This window comes from Tursiops truncatus, chromosome 11, assembly GCF_011762595.2.
Source record: "Tursiops truncatus isolate mTurTru1 chromosome 11, mTurTru1.mat.Y, whole genome shotgun sequence".
In the NCBI taxonomy this organism is placed as follows: Eukaryota; Metazoa; Chordata; class Mammalia; order Artiodactyla; family Delphinidae; genus Tursiops; species Tursiops truncatus.
Genome location: NC_047044.1, coordinates 96,316,644 through 96,340,240, shown reverse-complemented (window position 1 = coordinate 96,340,240; position 23,597 = coordinate 96,316,644). Strand labels below are relative to the sequence as shown.

The window sequence follows — 23,597 nt, the reverse complement described above, 5'->3', positions numbered from 1 at the left end:
CAGTAAACACTCTAGAAAAACGCATGCCCTGTATTACTGGTACCTGCCCTAGTCCCCTCCCGGCCCCCGTAACTGGTACCCGTTTGCTTTTAAAATCCACTTTATCTTGAATCATGTAAGACACATACATTAATAGAAGTTTTTATGGAATTTGTGATGCCTTGAATAATGGTCAGAAGGTGCATGTCTTTGTGTGTGGGTGAAGAAGGAAATAAACTATTTTTAAAGCTAAAAAAAACAAACAAACTACCCTAGTGTCCAGAAGTAACACAAAGATGAGGGATGGAGGAGAGGAGGAAACAGCTCAGGGTGGACATGCCTTTGGCAGGAGAAACTCCAGCGCAGGCTGGGGGAGAAGGGGAAGGAGGGGGAGCGTAGCTGATTGCTGTCATCTGCAATAGCTCCAGCTTTGCCCCGCAGGTCCTGCCCACGCAGCCAGGGGAGACGGAGCCAGGGAGGGCTGGGGCAGGACTGATGATAGGCTGTGGCCAGAGAGCACAAGAGCAGGCTGAACCTGAGGGCTCTGAGAGGAAACCGTTGTGACACCAGCATTTTCCCCTCATCGTCTTGTGTCTACGAAAGGGAAGTCAGGAGTCGTCACATCACTTCCTCGTCATGACCTTTCCTACCTTCCCGCTCCCTCCACCATCCCCCCTCCCCTTTCCCAAGATTCACGTGGCTCCTCAGGACGGGGAGATTACAGTTGAGGAGAGTAAGACCAAGGCAGCAGGGGAAGTGGTCCCAAAGAGGATGAGGAAGGCTGACTTCTGAGTTCCAGGTCTGATGCTGGAATGGGGGAAGGAACTGGGGGTCTGGAAACCCGGGTTCCATTCAGACATCCCTCAATTCTCCTTTGTTAAAATAAAAGCTGGGGCTTCCCTGGTGGCGCAGTGGTTGAGAGTCCGCCTGCTGATGCAGGGGACGCGGGTTCGTGCCCCGGTCCGGGAAGATCCCACATGCCGTGGAGCGGCTGGGCCCGTGAGCCATGGCCGCTGGGCCTGCGCGTCCGGAGCCTCTGCTCCACAGCGGGAGAGGCCACAGCGGTGAGAGGCCCGCGTACCGCAAAATAATAATAATAATAATAATAAATAAATAAATAAAAGCTGGAAAGATTCCCAATGCTGCTCTCTCTGTGATGACGTGAGAGTAAGAATATACAGGCTTTGAAGTTCCTAGGAACCCGGACTCTCTCTCATACTCCTCCACCACTAGCGGGCAGTTGCTGGGGAGGCAGGCAGGTGAGGATGCTGCAGACGAGGCAGATGAGGACGAAGATGTTGCAGCTGCGTGGTGAGTGGTACTCAGCGAATGCAGAGGAGGATTACACATGGTGGTAACCAAGGTTGGGAAGGAAAGGAGGTTCAGGCCGTGGACAGGGGCACATCATCCCAGGAACTGCACAGCAGGTCTCCTGACGGAAGGGCACCTGTCTTCACCTCCCACCTGAACATGGTGATGGGCACATAGGAGATGCTCAGCAATGCCCGTGGAGGAACTAACAAGCTAGTTTGTCTCTCCTAAGGCCCCTGAAGAATGGCCATTGCCGTAGTGCAGCCAGGGGTACGGGAGACTGTCCCTTCCCCCAAGCTGGGACCTCCCAGGTGCTTGGACAGTGACCCAGGACTTGCATCCACTCCCTGACCCTTTCACGGTGCTCCCATCCAGCACTCCAGACATTCTTTATGCAGCAACATTTATTAAGTACCTGCCTACTTGCTCCAAGCAGGATACTGGGCTAGACCCTGAGGATCCCTAAATGAACAAGACTCAATCCTGACCACAACGAGCTCAGTCTAGCTGGGGACGCAGACGCAAATAAACAGGAAAGTAAAATGCAGCATCTGCACTTCCATGGATGTTATGGTGTGCTATGGGAGTCCACAGGGTAGGGAAGTGGTCACGCCTGGGCAAGACAAGACGGGGCAGAAGCCTGCACACAAGTAATGGTATCTGAGCTGGAGTTTAAAGGATGCGTAGGAGTTCTCCAGCAGAGGGTGGGACAAGCTTCCAGGCTAAGGAAATAGCTTGAGCAGATGCACAGAGTTCCAAAGGACAGGGATGCAGGGCAGAGGCGCTGGGGTGTGGCTCCGTGGGGGCATGGGGTCGTGAGGCTGGAAGAGTCCTGGGACTCCGACTGGGAATGGCCAAGTCTTTACTACACTGAGCTGTTCCAGCCCCTGCCCTGAGAGTCAGGGAAAGGGAATTGCCTAGCAACCAACCAAGGGGGCTTTTGGGTGGGGTTCCCCACCCAAGTTCAAGAAGAGGAGCAAATGTCTGTGTCCCTGGAAAGCAGCGTGGAGGGCCATTCTGGGGCTGAATCCAGGCATCTTTGAGGAGGAAACCGTGCATGGCTTTGTGTGCCCTTGTTTGTGTTTTGTTCTGGTTGTCAGTTGTTTCCAAGGAAAGTTCTTTGTCAAAGATCCAAGTTTGTCTTGGCTGATCCAAGGGAAAAGAGGACTTGTCTGCACTCGGGTGGGGAAACCGGAGTGTTCTCGAGGCAGGACCAGCGGGTACAGGGCAGGAACCGAGGCCATGCTGGCCATGGTTCTCCAGACAATTTCCTCAGCCCCCTATCCAGCCTGCTTCCCTGCCCCCCAGCACAGGCAGCTGGGCAGCTCTGAGAGGCAGCCCCAAACATTCTCTAATCCTGCCAAGGCTGGTCCCCGCCCACCGAGGGAAGCACCTGCCGTGGGGAGGGGACACCGCCCTTCCCTCTCAGGGCTCCCCCGGAGTGTGGGCGGACGAGCTGGCCTCCGTGGAGCCTGATGGAGCCAGGCGGGGGCCCAGGGTGGCATAGGCAGGTGGAGGGGCTGACAAGGCCAGGGAGGTGGCAGGGCCCGCCGCGGATGAGGATGGAGACGCGGGGTGGGGGCAGAAACGGGAGGGGAGGGAGGAAGGTGGAGTGGAGGCCACCTCCTGGGCACCCCTGCCCCCTCGGCCTGGAGACCAGTATTGACTTTGGAACCTCCGGAGCAGCATGAAGAATGTGATGGCCAGGAGGTCAAAGATGAGCTCGGCCATCTCCACCACAGACAGCACGGAGGAGCCGAACCACAGGCTCCACTGGCTACCCAGGTTGGACAGGAGGGTGACCATCTGTAAGGGGGAGAGGCACACTGACCACTCAGAAGAGGAACCCTGCCCTCCTGCCCGTAGGCCCTCGGCCAGCCCGCTCAGCCTCTCCTGGTCCCGGGGCCCCTGGCCTCTGCTCCCCTCCCCTGGGCGCACACGGCCACTGGTTGGTTTCTTCCAGGGAAGGCTGAGAACCAGGCCACGACGGGGACGGCTGAAACCCAGACCTGTCTCAGGGGCCTTCTCCCCATCGTCCGCCACCCCCTGCCCCAGAGACTTCACCCCCAGCGAGCATCCTCCTTCCAACCTTCTAATCCTCACCCTTGCCCTATCCCCTTTCCACCTTCGAGGCCCAAACCCTCTGGCCCACAGAGGCCATCCCTTGTCTTTACGGACAGCCACCCCGCTAAGATCCCCAAGAGATCCCCAGCCTCAGTGAGGCAGGACGCACCGTGACAGAGGGAGACTCAGAGTTGGTTTTGTAGTTCAGCTCCTTGAAGAAGATGTTAAGTTTGGCAATCCCATCTCTTTGGCGTTGGGGAGAGGGTGGGAAGAAACGGCAGAGGGTTAACTTCTCTGCCGCTCGAAAACACCCTCCTCCAATCAACCGTATCAATGACCCCTCTTCCCAGGTCTGTTTTCCCTCCAAAAGATTCCTTTCCCGGGGCCGGAACCAGGGTAGGACTGACCTCTTGTTCTTGACGGTGTAATTGTTCTGTAGGGACAGCATCTGGAAGACCCAGTCCTGGGAAAGGATTGGGGTGTCAATGGGGTCACCCCAGAGTCTTCAGGCTTACAGGGATGGGGTGGGGTCATACACAACCATAAGCATATGGCCAGAAGACCACAATGTTACACACACACACACACACACACTTTACCTGGGATGTCACCGAGGGCCATCGTGAGTAACCGGCAGAGAGCTTGTAGGTGGTCATACTGGGGATGGAGAAGGTGCTCAGTGATGGGGGGTGAGGCTCTCCCACTCAAAGCTGGGCTGAGGACCCCGTATTATACCCAGCCAAGCAGCCAGCTGCCCAACCTGCGCTCCGGGGGGGTGGGGGGAGGCTCACTTGCATGGCTTCCGGCACTTGGTGAAACAGCCCAGGCGGTCTGAGGAGAAGGCGTCCTGGAGCTTATAGTAGCAGTAGCCTGCGGGTGCAGAGACGTGCTCATTTCCCTAGGCCCCCTCAGCCTTCTCCACCCCACACCCAAGAGGTCTCCCAAGATCCCTGGCGCCCACTTCACAAGAGTATTACGTAGCGTTACAGTGATGCCTCCCGAGTGGCAGCAACAGAAAATGTAGAAGAAATTAAGCTAAGTCCAATAAAAAATAAAATCAACCAGGGTACACCTCTGTAAAGATGCACAGGATATGGACAAACATTTAAAAGTCAAAGAAGGAAATGGGAACAATTTTAGTGCAAGAATAATGAGACACAGCGAGATACCCCTTCACACCCACTAGGATGGCTACAATGGAAAAAGACAATAACAAGTGTTGGTGAGGATGTGGAGAAACTGGAACTCATCACTGCTGGGAATGTAAAATGGTACCACCGTCGTGGAAAACAGTCTGGCGGTTCCTCAAAAGGCTACACATAGAACTTCTCTATGCACCAGCAATTCCACACCCAAGAGAATTGAAAACTCAACACAAAACTTGTACACAAATGTTCAGAGCAGCATTATTCACAAGAGCCAAAAATGGAAACAACCCAAAGGTCCATCAACTGACGAATGGATGAACAAGATGTGGTCCATGCATACAATGAATATTATTCAGCCATAAAAAGGAGTGAAGTACTGATGTGTGCTACAAAGTGGATGAACCTTGAAAACATTATGCTAATGAAAATAAGCCAATCACAAAGGATCACATATTGTGATACAAGAAATGTCCAACACAGGTAAATCTTACGGTAGATAGAAAGTAGGTTAGTGGTTATGAGGGGCATGGGATGGTAGGGGCAGGGAGGGAGCCTGTGGTCGCAGGGAAAGGGGAGATGGAGAGGGCTAATGGGTACATAGTCTCTTTTTGGAGTGATGAAAAGGTTCTAAATTGATTGTGATGATTGATACACAGCTCTATGACTGTGCTAAAAACTGAAAGTATACTGAAGTTCCACTGTACACTTTCACCGGGTGAGTTATCCGGGAAATGAATTACCTCAATAAAGCTGTTACCAAGAAAAAAAAATAATGGGACCGTGAATTCGCCCTTCACCCCTATTTCTCAAGTTCTAAGTAAGGTTATTTTGTCATTCTTGCTACTTTTAGTCACCCGTCCAGAAGTCCTTCTTCATTTCTGACCCAAATCTCTCTGTCTACCAGGGTTTATATTATTAATTACATAATTAATCTTTAATTAGGAAGAGTGGGAAACAGCTAGGCCCTTTTCTCTGGGAGTAAGCCATCCTCAGGAAACTCAGCAGACTGTGCTTTCAGCCAGGCTCCTCTCCCTCATCCTCACAGCTTCTCAGCAAACAGCAATGTTATTTTTCTCTCGAAGATCTTTTTCAAATTCACAACCACTTAGCAATCACTGTTTGCGGGTCGGGGGAGCAGTGGGCAGAGTCCCTGCCCTGCGTGTCCTGGGACATCGCGTCTTCCCTCGGGAACCTCAGCTTGTTCATCTGAGAAAGAAGCCCGTCAGGCCAGACGCCCTCCGAGCTTCCCTCCAGCTCTGATGCGCTGTGATGCTCTAAGGCCAGAGGGCTAGGAATCGGAAGGCCGGAAGGCCGACTGCAGAGCACAGGCAGGGGGAAAGCTGAGTGCAGCAGAGCCAGGAAAGGAAGTAGGCAGAAAGATGAACACAGCAGAGCCAAGACAGAAGCAGCACGCAACTCTAGGGTCTGCTGTGGCCCTGCCACGTCCCCTGGGAGGGGTCAGCTGTGCCAGGTAAGGGCATGTGCACAGGGACGCCTGCCCTCTATCTTCTAGTCTCTTGGGGATTTTCTTTCTCTCTAAGCACAGCTTCCCTGCTGAATAACTCAGCTGTAGAAAAAAGGAAAAGGGATTGGTCGGCTCCTAGACCAGGGTCAGGAGGAGAATCTAATGCCCTCCAGATTCTAGGTAAAACATTCCTCTGTAAGCCATTCCAATCTATGTACTGGGTTTCTAAATGACATACCCACTCCCACTGCACTGATACCTTATGTACATTATAAAACATACATAAAATGGAAGATGTTAGGGAATGAGGCAGATGCACATAACGTCTAGTATTTTCTTCCTGCCCCCAGTGCCAGTGCCCAGCACTGGCCCGGCTGGCGCCCTGGGGAGTGAGCCGGGAAGCTACAGTCAGAGCGCAGAACCCGGGGGAGATCTGCTTCATGGCTCTTCCTTCCTTTTTGCTGCGAGTCATTTTTAAATGAGGCCATCCCATTATAAACACACAGAAGCCAAAACAGAGAGAGAGAGAAACTGTGAGGGAGGAACAGAGATAGAGGAGAGACACAGAGAGTGAGAGGAAAACAGAGAGGGGTAGCATCTAAGGGCCGGAACACAAGAGTCGGCAGGAGAACCTGCCAGAGACCGTGGGAGCCAGAAGCCACGGCCGGGGCACTGAGGGTGCAGGGCTCCTGGGACTGTCCTGGACTCAAGTGGGGTGTGGGGCCGGGCCTCCCGCAGTCTCACCCCAGGAATTATGCTTCCTGTAGTCACAGAACTCCACACCCCTGGGCTGCGGGTAGAAGATGTAGGCACAGCCACACTCCCTGATCATGTTCACCTGGAAGCAGGAATGGATACACACCTGCAGGAGGGGAGAATGAAGGGGGAGGGGGTCAGGACTGCCCTCCCCGACGCAGCTCCAAACGGCAGGGGAGGGGAGCACAAACCAGTCCCCGCAGTGCGCCTCCATCCCTCTCTCCACCCGTCCCCATCACCCATCACACACACCCTGTGGCTTTGGCTGACCTGCACTGCAGGCCTGGGAGATGGTCGCCATAGACAGGCTGAGCCTCACCTGCTGCGTGTACTTGGTACCGTAAAGGTTCTCCACTGGGACATCGCTCCCATTCTTGGTGCAGTCGCCATAGTCACCCCCAAGTCTGTCCACGGCTTCCTGCGAATGCAGAGACATGGAGAAGTCAGAGGTCAGAGGTCAGACCTCTCGTTGTCAAGGCCTCTTCCCGGCCTCTGTCTTCCCTCAGTCCCAGGCTGTATGTCCTACCTTACCTCCTCTCCTATCTGCCTCACCATTTCAAAACACACGCCCGGGACTACTTCCAAGGACACTGGGTCCGGAGCACCCCCTGGAACCCCAAGCACGCCCCGCACCCCTTCTCGGTGCTCTCGCCCGAGCCTCCCCCGCCCCAGATCCCTACTTCCTAACGCCCACTCGGCCGGGGCCCTCACCCCTGGTTTCTGCTCCTGAAGACCTCCACGTGCTCGAGGCTCCCCCTGCACGACCTCTTCCGGTCCTCTGGCTGTCACCCCCCAGGCCCTCTCCCCGCCCTTCACCTGAGGCTCTCTTCCCAGGCCTCGCAGTCAGCCTCCTTGCCTTACTCATGCTGATGGAGGTCTCCATACCAGGCCGCAGGTTAAAGCCTCCGTCGTCCATAAAGGCGGGCTCATCCTGCCCGTGCACCATCACCCTGGCCCCGGTCACCGTGGACAGCAGCGGGATGAAGTCATTCTGCTCCGTCCGCAGCATCAGGGACAGACCTGGGCGTGCAGGGGGAACAGAGTGACGGGGGTCTGGGAGAAGCATCTGGGGGTGGAAACCCACCCGCCCACCCTGCCTCGTCTCTAAGCCTCCCAGGGCAGCAAGTTCAGGAAGACCTGCAAATGGGCTTGGCAACCCCTGAGCTGGATTCGGGGTTGGGGTGAGGGGCAGCGGAAGGCAGGACTGGGACAGAATTCCTACCACACCTGGAATGTACCACGTGATGCCCACGGGGGAGAAAAATCAAAGAGGATTTTTCCAGGATACAGATGGGCACGCTGCAGTGAGGCCCCAAGCGTCACTAGGACGCGGGCTCAAGGTGGGTAAATGCGGGTGCACAGCGCGGGGGAGGGGCTGGGGCCGAGGTCAGGGGTGGCGCACCGTTGTTGACCCCAGGCATGAAGGACATCCAGAGGTTGGAGTTGTTCTTGTCATTGAAAGTGTAGCAGTTCCCATACATCGGGTGGTGGAAGTGGGAGTAATTCCTATGCAGGAGAGAGAGAGGGGGGTCAGAGGGGAAAGTGCAGGGGGTCAGGGAGAGGAAGACTTTCAGAGCCCTTTGTTTCCTGATCACCTACTATGTGCCAACACAGTGCTGGGAGCCTTGCCCACAAGGCCTCAGTCACTCCACTGGGCATCATCCCTACTTCACGGAAGAGGGAGCACGGGCTCGGAGAGATCTAGTAGCTGCCCAAGGTCACACAAGCAGCAAGGATGAGATGGGACACCAACCAGATCAGCCATCTTCTAGCCCAGGCTCCTTCCACCCTACTTCCACCCTTCCACCCAGGCTCCTTCCCTTCCACCCTACGGTGAGTCCAACTGACCTCACTGGCCTTGTGACCCTCCCGTCACTGCTGCACTATGAACTCCTGCAGCACCCCTAGCTTCTCGTGTGTCTCACTCTTAGTTCCCCATTTGGTTTATAATCTCCCTGAGGACAGGAGCCACGTCTCATTCATGTCCGAATCATCTCTAGGGTAATGGTGTGGTTCCTGGCACACTGGAGACACAGGAGATAGTTAACAGCTAGCTGACAGATGAACGGAAGGGAAGGGGGGTCCGGGGGGAAGAGAGTGAGACTAGTGAGCACAAAGCTTCAAGGAGGAAGGTCAGATGCGAGGGCGGGAACGGGGCCTCTCACGTCAGCATGCCTCCCACTGGTAGGTCCAAAGCTGGGCTGGGCTAAGTTTGGGAACAGAGAGAAAGGAATCACAGATTTGTGTTGCAATAGGAACACGATTTGACAGCAAATCACAGGTCCCCCAACAGGGAGGCTGTGCGGGGCTGCAGCTAGAGCCCACACGGGAACAGAGGGGATCTGTGTTCTAACTACCCTGCCCTCTGGGAGCCAGTGAGGGGAGCAGGGAGAAGAGGGGGACGAGGCTTTGGGCCGAGAGAGGCAGAGGAGGAAGGAAGAGAAGTAGGAGAGGAAAGAAGGCTGGACGGAGGTCAGGAGCGGGGTGCTGGCTGCACGGCCTTGAGCAGCCATTTTTCCCTAAGCTTACTCTCCTCATCTGTAAAACGAGGAGATGGAACTAGATGATCTGGAATGCTCCATCGGCCTTGAAGAGCAAAGGCGCAAGGGTGTGAAGTACTGGTGCACATTCTGGGAAGGGCTAGGAAGTCAGCATTTCCAGAACAAAGGCTTCCCTCAGGGAGGGAGGAAGAAAGAAGCGGCCAGTCCTGCAAGGCCTGTGAGCCCTGCTCAGAGGAGAGGGACAGGGACAGTGTGGCAGACGCACACCCCGGGCTGTTTGCAGCAGGTGGAATCAACAGCGTAGACACAGCACCATGGATCATTCTTAAACTCACAGAGCTTAGTTTACAAAATAAAAAGTGACACGAGATACATAACATAACGCCATTTATGTCCACATTACACACACACTGGGTAAAAACACATACAAAGAGAAACACAGTAAGCACATTATGAGAATATGTATATGAGCAGCAGCATAACGTGACGGTGAAGAGCACGCGCTCCAGAACGAAACAGCTTGTACTCGAATCCTAGCTCTAACCAGTGTTAGCTGGAGGACCAGCCCAGGCACTTGATCTCTTTGTGCTGCAGTTTCCTCGTCTATACAATGGCGATAATCATACTACTTACTTCACAGGGATACTGGGAGGATTAAATTACACTCAGAACGGTGCTTAGCCCTCAGTAAGAGCTATGTAAATTTGCTATTAAGAGTAGAGGGATTCAGGGACTTCCCTGGTGGCACAGTAGTTAAGAATCCACCTGCCAATGCAGGGGACACGGGTTCGAGCCCTGGTCCGGGAAGATCCCACATGCGGCGGAGCAACTAAGCCCGTGTGCCACAACTACTGAGCCTGCGTGCCACAATTACTGAAGCCCGCGCACCTAGAGCCCGTGCTCCGCAACAAGAGAAGCCACCGCAATGAGAAGCCCGCGCGCCGCAACTAGAGAAAGCCTGAGCGCAGCAACGAAGACCCAACACAGCCAAAAATAAATAAATTTTAAGAAAAAGAGTATAGGGATTCATTAAGACATCTAAAGTCAAAAGGACGGATATAACAAGGGGAGGCTGGGGAGAATTTGCAACCATCACACACCGCTGATGAGAATGCAAAACAGCGCAGCTACTTGGAAAACAGTCTGGCAATTCCTCTAAATGTTAAATATAAAATTACTATGTGACCCAGTAATTCCACTCCTAGGTATCTCCTAAGAGAAATGAAAATATACATCCATACAAAAACGTGTACAAGAATGCCCATAGCAGCATTATTCATAATAGCCAAAAAGTGAAATCAACCCAAACGTCCATCCGCTGAAGAAGAGATAAACAAAAGGTGGCTTATGCATACAATGGAAAGCTATTTAGTCAGAAAAAAGGCAGGAACTGGGGGGGATTCCCTGGCGGTCCAGTGGTTAGGGCTACGCGCTTCCACTGCAGCGGGGCACCAGTTTGATTCCTGGTTGGTGAACTAAGATCCCACATGCCTCTCGACGTGGCCAAAAAAAAAAAAAAAAAAGGCATGTATTACTGATACACACTGAAACATGGATGAACCTTGAAAACAGGATGCTAAGTGAAAGAAGCCAGTCACAGAAGACCACATATTGTGTGATTCCATTTATATGTAATGTCCCCAGCAGGCAATCCGTAGAGACAGAAAGTAGAATAGTGGTTGCCGAGGCTCGGAGGAGGGGAAGGAACAGGGAGTGAGGAAAATATTCTACAATTAGACAGTGGTAATAGCTGCACAATTCTGTGAATAAACTAAAAACAAATGAACTGTAGCCATTAAAAGGATGAATTTTGTGGTATGTGATTTATATCTCAATAAAGCTGGGTTTTTTGTTGGTTGTTTTTTTTTTTGCCGTACGCGGGCCTCTCACTGTTGTGGCCTCTCCCGTTGCGGAGCACAGGCTCCGGACGCGCAGGCTCAGTGGCCATGGCTCACGGGCCCAGCCGCTCCGCGGCATGTGGGATCCTCCCGGACCGGGGCACGAACCCATGTCCCCTGCATCGGCAGGCGGACGCTCAACCACTGCGCCACCAGGGAAGTCCCTGTGTTTTTTTTTATGCTTATTTTTTTATTTAGGCTGCGCTGGGTCTTAGTTGTGGCTCGCAGGATCTTTTAGTTGCGGCATGCATGTGGGATCTAGCTCCCCAACCAGGGATCGAACCCGGGCCCCCTGCATTGGGCGCACGGAGTCTTACCCACTGGACCACCAGAGAAGTCCCTCAATAAAGCTGTTATTAAAGAAAAGATTATAGAGAGAGGGGAAAGGGTGTTGGATACAGGGGAGGAGAGGACTGAGAAAGCCATGATAAAGCGCTTGAACTCAATTCCGAAGGCCAGAGAGACACTGAAGGATTTTAAACGGGCCTGACTGGAATAGTTAAGTACAGTGAAGTGCAGGCAGAACCCTGAAGTATTAAAGCTTCCTGTGGTCGCAGAATAAAGGGAGGATTGAGAGGCAGAGAGACAAATTAGAAGGGTTATCATAATCCCGGTGAGAAATGAGGCTCTGAACTGAGGAAGTGACCTAAGCCTCAAGTCTGAGATGAACGATGGACTTTCCATTGATAGGGAGGCAGCAGCCTGGGGCAGGCAAAGTGAGAGGGTGACAGAGCAAGTCGGTGGCAGGTGTGGGCTGACCCAGGCTCAGGTGCTGGTCTCACTTCCCCAGTGGCAGCTTCTGTCCTCAAACAAACACAGAAACAAGAGACAGGAACAAAGGTGTGCGCTGGGCAGAGTGTGTGTTCCAGGTGAGGGGTGGCGGCAGAACCAGGTGACACGTGGCCCTAGTGACAGAAAAGGGCAGGGGTCCCTGTAGAGTGGAGACGCTGCGTCAACACCCTTCCTCAGCCAGGCAGAGGCAGGGAGATGGTGCCTGAACACCGAGGAATAGGGAGGGGAAGGCGGGGGTAGGAGGGGCCAGAGGCTACAGAAGGGGACCTCCCTGTACCCCTAGCCCCTCCCAGCCCTCAGAGAGCTGGCAGCTGCCGTGACCTCTTTGCAAGGACATTATGACAGGAGATGTGACTGAAAGAATGCCTGGCGGGCATTGCAGTAGAGTGGGGAGGACCCTTGGCTCGGGCTGGCCTGGTGGCCTAGGGCAAGTCACTTCATCTGTGTGAGTGTCATTTCACAGGAGTAATGAGACCCACCACTCACTGCAGTGTGTAAAGTGCTCTCAACTCGTCATCTCTTGCACTTGGAGATAGATGTTATCATCATCGTCATCACTTAAGAAAAAGTGCCAAGGGACTTCCCTGGCAGTCTAGCGGTTAAGGCCCTGAACTTCCACTGCGGGGGGCGTGGGTTCAATCCTTGGTCAGTGAACTAAGATCCAGCATGCCGCACGGTGTGGCCAAAAAAAGAAAGAAAAAAAAAAAGAAGAAAAAGAAAGAAAAAGTGCCGAAAGGACAAGGATTTTTCTTCTTCTTCTTTGATGTATCCCAAATGTCTACAGCAGTGACGGGCACACAGCCCAGACAGTCAAACATATTTGTTCAATGAACATTGAATGAATCTCATTTCCCCCACTTTACAAAGAAGTAGGCTCCGAAGAGTGATGTGAAATGCTCAGAGTCACCTGGCCTGGAAGAAACAGAGCCAGAGCAGGAACTGAGGGTTCGACTCTGACTCAGTCCATGCTGTGTCCACTATACCACTACTGCCGCGTCATCTGAGCAAGCGGGGCAGGGGACCAGACGACCTTCCAGGCACTCTGGAGTTTGATGCTAGTGAGAAAGAGGCCTTAGAAAAATGGAGAACCATGCTTCCAGCCCTTGGTTTCTCAAAGCCGGACCTCAACCCCAGCCTTCCCAGGGCATCCATTTGAGGCTGCTTCACTCAGACCCAGCCCTGCAGGGAGCAGCAGAAATCCTGCAGGACAATTCCTGGGGCAGAAGTTTGGACCTGAAGTCAATGCTTCTCCCTCCTCCCCACCCGCAAGCATTTATTTAGTCAACCAGCATTCCGGGGTGCTGGCCATGCTGGGCCTCAGGCTGGCGCAGGGAAGGAGACCCCATGGGGAGCACGAAGCCAGGCCTCAGGGACAAGACTCACGCCTCATTGCAGGAGACCTGGTTGAAGCGGCAGGCGAAGATGAATTTGCCCAGCGCTTCCTCCTCCAGCATTGGAGTGTCCTGCCGTCTGGACAGAATGTTGATATAGTGGAAGCGGTACCACTCCCTCACTGCATCCACCCCTGATGAGTACGTCCGGTAGAAGCAGTCCGAGTTGTTCTGGTTGCACTAGACACAGAGACCAGAGAGTCAGAGGACCAGCAGCAAGGGTAAGCAGGACGGGGGCCAAGGTCAAGGAATGGATAGTCTGGGGTCCTGAAGCCAGATAGACAGGGGTGGGGAGCCAGGAGTGGGAAGAAACAGAAGCCCCGAGAAGAGCGGACCCGGAGAGCAGGGGATTAATGGAGGAGACCGGGAGCTGCACACACCTCGGGGTCATTTATGCAGTCCGAGGAGGGTGGAGCAAGGATTCTTCTCCCCATTTCACAGATGGGAAGACTGAGGAATCAAGTGGTTCGTCCCAGCACCAGAGCGGGGACTGGAACCCCGGTCTCCGGGTACCATGCTCCGCTCTCACTAAGGGGGCCTCTCTTTCTTCTCTCTGCTTCTCTCCCATTTATTTTTAAAGTTTCCTTGTTACTGTCTCCCTATTCTCTGTCTTAGGCCGGCGGAGCCCCAGTGCCCCATCACACTGGAGGGTCCCAACTGAGTCCCACTGGGGGGGATTGGAATTCAGAAAGCACCTTTTCCACCGTAGATCTGACTTCTCACCCCATAAACGCTCCCACAGAGGCCCCCAGCGAGGAGCCTCCACAAGCTGGAGCCCAGAGAGATGCCATTTAATTTTATTTTTCAAACCATATTTAAGTATTTAACTTATTCATTTTGCCAGCCAGCGGACTGGGTCCGCCTTGTATCACCGGCAGCAGAGGTGGGTAGGAAAAGGGAGCGGAGCGGAGTCCCGGGCTCCGGCCGCAGCAGAGGGGCGGGGCGAGGGGGCGGGGCCTTACCAGTTGGAAGCCGATCATCCAGTCCTTCCTGTTCACCTTCGGGTTACTGTGACTCAGGCTGGAGTCGGATCGGCGGACTCTGCTGGCGGCGTGGGGCGGAGCCGGGACCGGCAGGCGCTGCAGGGGGTGCGGCAGGGACTCCCGCAGGTCGCGGCGGCCGCGGGCGTGGGCCACGAGACTGTTGGAGGAGTTGTACTTGTACAGGTCGAAGAGCGTCTGCTCTGTGGTGCGGTCCAGCTCCTCCAGGTCCTTTTTCATTTCCGTGTACCTGGGAGGGGCGATGGCAAAGGGTCGGACCAGGAGGCGGCGGCCTCGCGACAATCCCCGGCGCCCCTGGGCCTCAGTTTCCCTGTCTGTAACCGGAGAGGTCGGTTCATCCCGGAGAAGCCTGCGGGGAATAGTTCTGGGGTCTCCCAGGCTATCTCGGGGGCGAGGGGGCGTGCAGACAGGTGTGTCCGCGGAATAATAGGAGGCGACAGGGAGCTCCGGCGGTGACGGCATTTACTGCCGCGTGTTTATCGTGAGGGAGAGGCGGGAGGCGCTCTCCTCCCACCTAGCCCTGGCCTCGAAGGGAACCCAGAACTTGTCTGCCCCTTCCCAGGGCGGGAGGGGGGGTGGACGGGCTGGGCCCAGACACTCCAGGGACCCGCGATGCGCGCGCCATCCCGCCCCATTCCCCCGCCCCTTCCCGCCCCGGCGAGGGCGGCTTTTGGGTCCGTCTGCCACCTGACACTTTCTAAGTCTGGGGTTCTCAACTGCATTTCTAGAATCTTCCAGGGAACTTAAAAAATGCCAATGTCAGTGCTGCATACGCCGCGCCCCCTCCCGCCTACCAGACACCAGAGGAGACTCAGTTTTAATGAGTTTCGGGTGGGGCCCAAACACTGTAAGTTAAGCACCGTCCAGTATAAATCCTCACATTCCTTCTTCTCAATACAAGGCCTATATTCTGCATCACGAAAGTCCAGAGTAGCAGGGCCTTAGGGATAGAATCTACCAAAACAAAACAAACACCTAGAACACCTAGAAATTAAACGAGGTTGCAAGACACAAAGCCAATGTACAAAAATTAATTGTATTTCTACAAGCTAGCAACACATATTTGGAAAATGAAATCAAATACAACACCATATTAAACAGCATAAACAACATCAAACACTGGGAATAAATCTAATGAAAGAAGTGCAAGACCTGTACACTGAAAATCCTGCTGAAACAAACCACCAAGACCAAAATAAAAGGAGTTGCAGATGTTCATGGATCAGAAACTCATGAGGGGGACTTCCCTGGTGGCTCAGTGGTTAAGAATCCTCCTGCCAATGCAGGGGACATGGGTTCGAGCCCTGGTCCGAGAAGATCCCACATGCCACGGAGCAGCTAAGCCCGTGTACCACAAATACTGAGCCCACGCTCTAGAGCCTGCAAGCCACAACTACTGGGCCCACGTGCCACAACTACTGAAGCCTGTGTGCCTAGAGCCTGTGCTCCGCAACAAGAGAAGCCACAGCAATGAGAAACCCACACACCCCAACGAAGAGTAGCCCCCGCTCACCACAACTAGAGAAAGCCCACGCGCGGCAACAAAGACCCAACACAGCCACAAATAAATAAATAAGTAAATATTAAAAAAAAAAAAAGAAGGAAAAAGAAACTCATGAGGTCTCCCAGATTGCTCTCTAGATTCAACTCAAGTGTCTATCAAAATTTCAGTGGACATTTTGGAAGAAATTCACAGGCTGATTCTAAGATTGATATGGAAATGCAAAGACCCTAGAATGACCAAAACGATTTTGGAAAAGAAGAGCCAAGTTAGAGGACTTACTCTACCTGAGTTTAAGACTATAAAGCCACAGTAATCAAAACAGTGTAGTGCTAATATAAGGATAAACGAAAGATCAATGGCACAGAATAGAGTCCAGAAATATAATCACAGATATATGGTCAACTGAGTTTTGACCAAAGCACCAGTTCAACTCAATGGCAAAAATAATTTTTTTTTAAAATAGGTGGTGCTGGAACAACTGGATACTGTATGAAAAAAAAGAAAAAAAAAAGAACCTCAACCTCTACCTTAGTCCATATACAAAAATTAAGTCAAGCTACATCACAGACCTAAACAAAAAATTCAGAACCATAGAGACTATAGAAGAAAATATAGAAGAGATCTTCATGTCCTTGGGGTGGGCAAAATTCCTTGGAATAAAGAATATCTAGGGACTTCCCTGGTGGCACAGTGGATAGGACTCCTCACTCCCAATGCATCAGGCCTGGATTCCATCCCTGGTCAGGGAACTAGATCCCACATGTATGCCACAACTAAGGAGCCCACGTGCCGCAACTAAGACCTGGTGCAACCAAATAAATAAATATTTTAAAAAATATACCTAAAGAAGAAATCCTGCAATATAAAAACTTCTTATGAATCAACAAGAAAAAGACAAACTGTTTTAAAAACGAACCCCCAAAATATACGAATGGTCACTAAACACATGAAAAGGTGCTCAAGACAATTAGTCCTCAAGTGAATGCAAATGAAATCCATCATGAGGTACCATTTAACATCCATGAGGCTAAAAATAAGAGACTGACAACACCAAGTGTTGATGAGAATGTGGAGCATCTGGAATTGCTGCTGGTGGGAGTTTAAAGTGGTACCACCAGTCTGGAGGACAGTTTGGTAGTTCAAGTTACATCTACATCTACCTTATAACCCTCTGTATACTTCACCCAATTCCACTTCTAGCTATTTGCCCAAGAGCAGTGAACACATAAAGACTTGTATGTGAATGTATGGCAGCTTTATTCATAATAGTCAAAAAGCTTGAAAGAACCCACATGTCCATCACCACGGCTCAGCAGTAAAAAGGGACTGATACAGAAAAAAAACAAAGACAAACAAACAAACAAAAAACCACATGAAAGAATTTCAGAAACATGAAGCCGAGCAAAATAAGCTAGACACACACACAAGAAAATTCATAGTGTGTGAGTCCATTTATATGAAGTCTAAGAACAGAAAAACCTAATGGATGGTGACAGAAGTCAGAAGATGACAGTGGGAGAGGGAAAGGAATTGACTACAAAGGGTCACCAGCTAATGGAATGTTCAATATCTTGAGCGCCAAGCCTCAAAGAGCACCTAAGATTTGTGCATTTTACTGTAGGTAAATTTGCCTCAATTAAAGAAAAAGTGAGCCATCAGTGCAGGCCTTCAATCACCAGAGTCAGATTTGGTGGGATCGGGTGGGGCCCCAACAAGGTAGTTTTTACAAGAGTCACGGGAGGTCCTAGTGTGCAGTCACAATCACTGCCTAGTCCAAGTCCTCAGTCCTCCTCCACCATCTCCCTCATAAAAGACTAGCCGGCTGTCCCTCATCTTCTCCCAGGAGAAAATGTAGCTCAGGTGGAAGGTGTATGTTTGACATTCTGAGATTTGTTTGTTTCTGGTCATTAAAAGAACAGCAGTAGAAGGAAACGTTACTGGAACTGAGATCTAATCAGCTTTCCACACTCATTTCCTAGCCTCGCCACTTTCTAGATGGTTAGCCTTGGAGAAGTTACTTTATCTTCTCTGGGCTTCTGTTTCATCATCTGTGAAATGGGAGCCCCTGCTGCATAGTGTGGTGATAAGGATTAAATGGGTTAATATATCAAAAGTACTGAGGAAAATACCTGGCCGAGTGGGTACTGTATAACTGCAGCTGTTGTTATTATTGTCATGACTGTTCTTTAATGCGAACGATAATAGTAACCTGTTGTTGAAACAGAGAAGGCTGAGGAGACAGGAGCACTGCCTGCCACTCACCTGCCCTGTGACTTTGTGGTCTTAACAAACGTGGAGCCTGAGACCAGATTCCAATTCTGACTCGTCCACCTAGCAGCTGGGTGACCTTTGCAAAGCCTTTAGGGTCTCAGAGCCTCCGTCTTCTCCTCTGACTCTGAGCTGACAGTTCCCTCCTTATCCAGCAAGCTTGTGATGAAGATCAGATCGCGATAGTGGACTTGGCAAAGTGCAGCACAGTCAGGCGCACCTGAACTGATGGCCATCGGGCAAAGAAGAAGATGTCTTTAGAGTTTCTCCAAGGAGACAGAACCAGGACAGGAGGGTAGAAGTGACGGTGAGGTAAGCTGCAGCTTTACCTAAGGAAGAACTTTCCAGCAACAGCTGCTACAGAGGTAGTAAGGTTCCTGACGTGAAGGAGTCCATCCCTGGGAGGGGGTTGGGAGAGTGTCAGGTCTAAGAGTCTGGGCTTTCTGTCCCTGCCAGGCCTGCCAATGCAGAGCCTGCTTTCCAGATCCTGTGGGAGTGCAGGGTCGGCTCAGAGCCTTCCCCTGCCTCAAGGCAGCTCTTTGGGGCACTGCCCTTCTCCTCACCACCATGCCCCCTGCTCTGCCAATCTCCAGGAAGGAAGATTCCATGACCTTCTTTGCTGTCTAAGAATGCCAAGCTCTTCCTTAGAATCGGCCTCAATCCCTCCGAGGACTGGATGAAAAATATGTTCTTGGGCTTTGATGTGGCTATGTCTGGCCCTGTCTCTGGGGTGAAGAAAGCCCTTCATTAACCAGAAAGGAGGGGACTGCTGTAGCTGACCTTTCACATTGGATTCTCAGCACCTCCTTGCTTAGCATGAAGGTCTTCGGCCTTGTCCCCTTTTCTGGTAGTTATAGAACAGCCCAGAACCACGCTCCCCCTTCTTCCTCCCCCTCTGCTGGCCACGCCCAGCTGCCTGCTGGTGGGCATCTGGTCACGATTTCCACCTCCTCCCTGCTTCCCCTGTCCAAGTCACCCATCTTGCCTCTGCCTCTAGTACCCATGCCAGCGTGGGTCACACTCAGGCTACCACCCACCCCCACCGAGCTGCATCAACCTGTCCACCCTTCCCTGCCTCTCTCCTGGAGCAGGAACCAATAGCCTGGATCCTTCCCTCCTCCCTCCTCCCTCCTCCCTCCTCCCTCCTCCCTCCTCCCTCCGGACTCCTGCTGCTCTTCCCCACAGACTCCCACCAGCCCCCCAACCCTGGATGCCTTTGCCTGGCCCCTCCTTAAAGTGCAATGGGAGAAAGAGCTTTGAGATCAAACACACTTGGTTTGTAACTCAGCTGCTGACCTAGGATGCACTGGCTCCTATGTTGGGGGGAGGGGGGGTGGATTTTTGAATCTCAGTTTCACCACCGGTTCCCTGTGTGAACTTGGGCAAGTTACATAACCTCTCTGGGCCTCAGTTTCCTCAGCTGTAAAATGGGAGTAATACTGGTTTCTACATTAGAGGTCTGTTGTGAAGATTAAATCATTTAATTAATAGAAAATTTTCATTTGTTTGTACTGTGAAGTACTATATTAAGTACTGTATGTGTTAGCCATTATCGTTGTTCATTTTTTTATTATTTGCTGTTTGACCCTGCTCAGTTACTTCACCTGCACTTCCTCATCTGCAAAAATGGAAATAATAAGGCCCATCTCCATGGACTTGTCAGGATTAAATGGGGTAGTGCTTATAAAGCACCCAGGGCAGGATCAAGCATGTAGTAGACGTTCAATACCCTTGCCCGGCTTTGAGGAGCCTTTCCTGACTCCCCTCCCTTCCAGGGTGCTGTGTTCTCTCCCCACTAAGTCATGCAGGAGGGATTTTGTTCCCGTGTGGACACCTGCCTCCCAGCCTGCAGGCCTCAGAGGCTGGGGCTCTGGTTTTCATTCCCTGGGGGCTTTTTCCACTACTGTTCAAGGCCTTGCTCCCTGCAGAGCCTTGGAAAATACGCAGGCCTCAACACTCACCCTGGCCCTGTCCATCTCTCACCCACATCTTTCGACCACAAGTATTTTATCGACAGCCTAGTCCTCAGGCCTGCCTGCCCTCCCCTCCCTCCCCTCCGCCACTGCCCCAGGGGATGAGGGTGTGGGAAGAGGAGGGAAAGGTTAGGGCAGAGGAGCACGAGGTTGGGAAGAGGAGAAGCAAAGTCACAGGGAGCAGGGGAGGAGAAAGAAGGCTGAGAAGGCAAATAAAACAAGCTCAGAAAGGAGATGTAAACGTCTGAGCGGAGATTCCATTTATTCCACGTTCACATCTTGGGTGTTAAGAAGAGGCAGGGTTTGTGAGTTGTGATCAGGCAAACAGGGTGAGTCACTATCTCTGTGACCTTGTGCCGTACCTCTCTTTGCCTCAGTTTCCTCAAGTGTAAAACACGGATGATAATAGTACCTGCCTCGTAGGATGGTTGGGAGAATTAAAGGAGATGCCTGTGGGGTACTTAGCTGTGTCTGGCGCCTGAGGCAGCTTCTTGGTAACTGGCCTCTTACCCTAGACCTTATAAGGGGGTTAATCAGTGAAATGGCCCGGCAATGTTTCTCTGTAGGACAGGAGGTCCCAACCCTTATTAGTTCATGACACACCTTCGGACACAACAGAATATGCCACCCCCAATGTGTGACCAATCCCAGTCACCCACAATCGCACGCACACGCCGTTTGTGTGCTCACACACACACTCCTGCGATCACACACACGTGCACTCGTAAATCTTACACTCCTTGAAGACAGAGACTATACCTCACAATTTTTATTGTACCTATCACAGTGAGCTGAAGTTATTTGTTTATATGCCTGTCTCTTCCATCCTATCTTTCAAATACCTAGCAGAGTACCTGGCCCACGGCAACAACTGCAGGAATTATTGGTGAACCCATTTGCCGGGTGCCTAGCCCTGTGTCTGGCCTGCCTCGGGTGTCCCAAGGTGTGGCAGGACTGAGCGAACACACAGAAAATGTGGCTGTGTGTAGACACCCAGCCCTGCCCTCCTGTCTTCTCTATGGTCACCTCCACACCCTCTGGCTTCCCGACCGAAAACTGGCAAAGAACGGTGATGAAACCCAAAACTTCAGGACACACCCAAGTACGTAACAGTCAGTCACCTGGGCAGGTGGACTGTACAGCCCAGCAGGGTCACCTGAGCCTCTGGGAGAACAGCCTGACCAGGGCTGTCCTGTTCTCCTGGCTCTGTGACGCTCCACGCCCCCCACCTCCGGCTCACAGAATGCTTTGCTACCACCCGCCACTTTGCTTTCTCCAGAACAACCCCCCCTGCTCAACCAAGACCACCGTACCAGGGCCCGGCCCCTGCCAGCTGCCACCGCCCATCCCACCGCCCCTGCCCCAGAACCTCCGTCAGATTCATCGCCTGACGCGGAGGAGGGGCTGATCCCTACCCTGCCCTTCTGGAGTTCTCAGCATCTTGACCTCATCAGCACTCCCTCCCGCTTCCGGGAGGATGAAGGGCTGGAGGAGGAAGCTGTCGGTGCCCCAAGCCTGCTCTGGAGAAGCCCCGGGCACTAGGAAGGCGTCACTGGGCAGAGCGAGGGCCAGCCCATCAGATCGGGGGCTCCCTACCCTGCCCAAAGGGAGGTCTGCCTCGGGACAGGAGTGTCGTCTCCTACCTCTGGGTCTGAGCATCTGCCTGCCCGGTGGGCACCCCTGTACCCTCTGGAGCCCCCTCCCAGGCTCGGGGAAGCGGCGGAAGGAGACCGACCTGTAGGGATTGAGGGTGCAGACGGTGACGGCGGGGAAGACGAGCTTCTCCGAGTTGAGGTTGATGTTGAGGCTGACGGGGTAGCTGAAGTACTCTCCGAAGAGCAGGCCGAACTGCCAGTACATCATGCCGAAGGTGCAGAGCCAGAGCACAGCCCAGAAGGCCGTCTTCATGCGGTTGTGCTGCGAGCACACCAGGCGGATCGCGCCGTGGATGGTGGTGTTGTTGCAGAAGAACTGGAAGAGCTCCCGGTAGGAGTGGTGGAACTCCAGCAGGGGCTCCTCCTCGTCCGTGGACGGCGGGGGGGCCGCAGGTTCGGGGCCCGGCTCAGGCTCCTCATGCTTGTCTCCCTTCATGAGCCCTTGGGTGGGTCGGGGAAGACGAGGGGCAGGACTGAGCCCTGGGCTCTGGGTGCCTCCATTGTCACCTCGGGGCCGCGCCCTCAGCCCACCCTCAGCCCACCTTCTCCCTCTCTTGCCCGCCCCCCTCCCCGGGAGCCAGCTGACCTGCAGCAGTCGGGGCGAGAAGAGCTGGAGCTTCCCTGGAGTGACCTCCCTGCTTCCCCGATAAGGCCACCTTTTGGGTTCTGTCCTAGAATCTCCCCTTCTGTCTCTACTGCGGTCTCTGCCCTGCTGAGTCAATCCCTTTCTTTGGTCTTCTTCCTCTGGGATCTGTGTCTTAGCTTCTCTCCGTCTCTGTCCCCGTCTCTGCCTCCTGCTTCTCTTTGGGTGTCTCTGGGCTCCCTTGCTTTGCCTGTCTCCTCTCCGTGCACCCGCCTCTCTGATCCTGCCCCCCTTCCTTTCCGCCCCCGCTCCCTCCGGTCTCTGGCCCTGACCTCGGCCCCGAGGACTGCAGGACTCCAAGAGGCCTGGGTGGCCTCCGGTTCCCCACTCCCGGGTTGTGGCTGGACTGGGACTGGTTCCTTTCCAGCTGGATCTGGCAGCCCGGCCTCTCCTCCCCCTCACCTGACAGGTGCAGCCTGCCCTCCCGCCAGGTATGGAAGCGACAGAAGCCTCATTAGCATCTCAATTAAAGGTGAGCCGGGCAGGGGGAGGGGCAGAGGAGGAGTCAGAGCTGAGAGCTCCTCGGTGGGAGGAGGGTGCCTGAGGGCAGGTGACAGGCGCACAGGGACGGGGAAGGCGAGAGGTGGCGGGGAGAAGAGTCAGGGCCTCGGAGTGGCGGGGAGCTGGCCGGCAGGGGGACCAGGAGACAGAACGGCAGGGGAGGGTCAGAGGTCTTGAACCAGGAGAAGGACCCTGAACGCAAAGCCAGGAGGGCAAAGCATGGGAAAAAGGACAAGTTAGGACGAGTGAGACTAAGGTGGGGAGACCAGGAGACCAGGGAAGGCAGGAGAAGGGAGGTGGATGGAGCAGGAGAGGGTGAAGGACCGGGAGGGAGGAGAGGCAGAGAAGGGGGGTGAGGAGGAGGGAGTCGGCCCCAAAATCAGCCCCTCCCCTGAAGGAGAGCAGGAAGGCCCCCCTGTGCGGGCTTCCAGGAGCCAGGGCCCCTCCCTGGGGAATCCCTGCAGAGGCACCCCTGCGTCAGCCTCACCCCCAGGCCTTGGAGAGGAAGGAGAAGGCGTGTCTGCAACCTCCCTCCCCGCTCACTGAGGTGGGAACACCTCGCGGCCCCACCTGGCACCAGGCACAGAGCACCCTTCTCCCTGTCTGAGCTGGTCCAGACTCTTCCCTCATGACTCCTCACCAGCACCCCTACCTTGTCCAGCCCAGGGAGGGGCCCAGGTGGAGCTGGGGGCTGGGCGGGGCCCTGGGGACATTCTGTTCTTTTTTACATCACTGGCTGCCAGGCCA

General features: G+C 53.5%; 1 protein-coding gene across 2 annotated transcripts; it reads right to left on the bottom strand.

Moving 5' to 3' along the window:
* Window positions 1–1,676: 1,676 nt before the first annotated feature.
* On the bottom strand, window positions 1,677–22,772 carry SCNN1A (sodium channel epithelial 1 subunit alpha). 2 transcript variants are annotated; one of them, XM_033867142.2, is made up of 13 exons: window positions 22,622–22,772; window positions 21,787–22,147; window positions 14,268–14,535; window positions 13,298–13,485; window positions 8,126–8,229; window positions 7,580–7,743; window positions 7,043–7,141; window positions 6,712–6,829; window positions 4,146–4,224; window positions 3,954–4,011; window positions 3,762–3,817; window positions 3,524–3,599; window positions 1,677–3,096 (listed from the first exon to the last, which is right to left on the bottom strand). In XM_033867142.2, the coding sequence occupies exons 2-13, from the start codon at window positions 22,140–22,142 to the stop codon at window positions 2,716–2,718; spliced, it is 1,947 nt and encodes a 648-aa protein (XP_033723033.1). In that variant the 5' UTR covers window positions 22,143–22,147; window positions 22,622–22,772; the 3' UTR covers window positions 1,677–2,715. The 2 variants fall into 2 exon arrangements, with proteins under 2 accessions (XP_033723033.1, XP_033723032.1); XM_033867141.2 differs by having other exon boundaries at window positions 22,293–22,760.
* Between the last annotated feature and the right edge of the window lie 825 nt (window positions 22,773–23,597).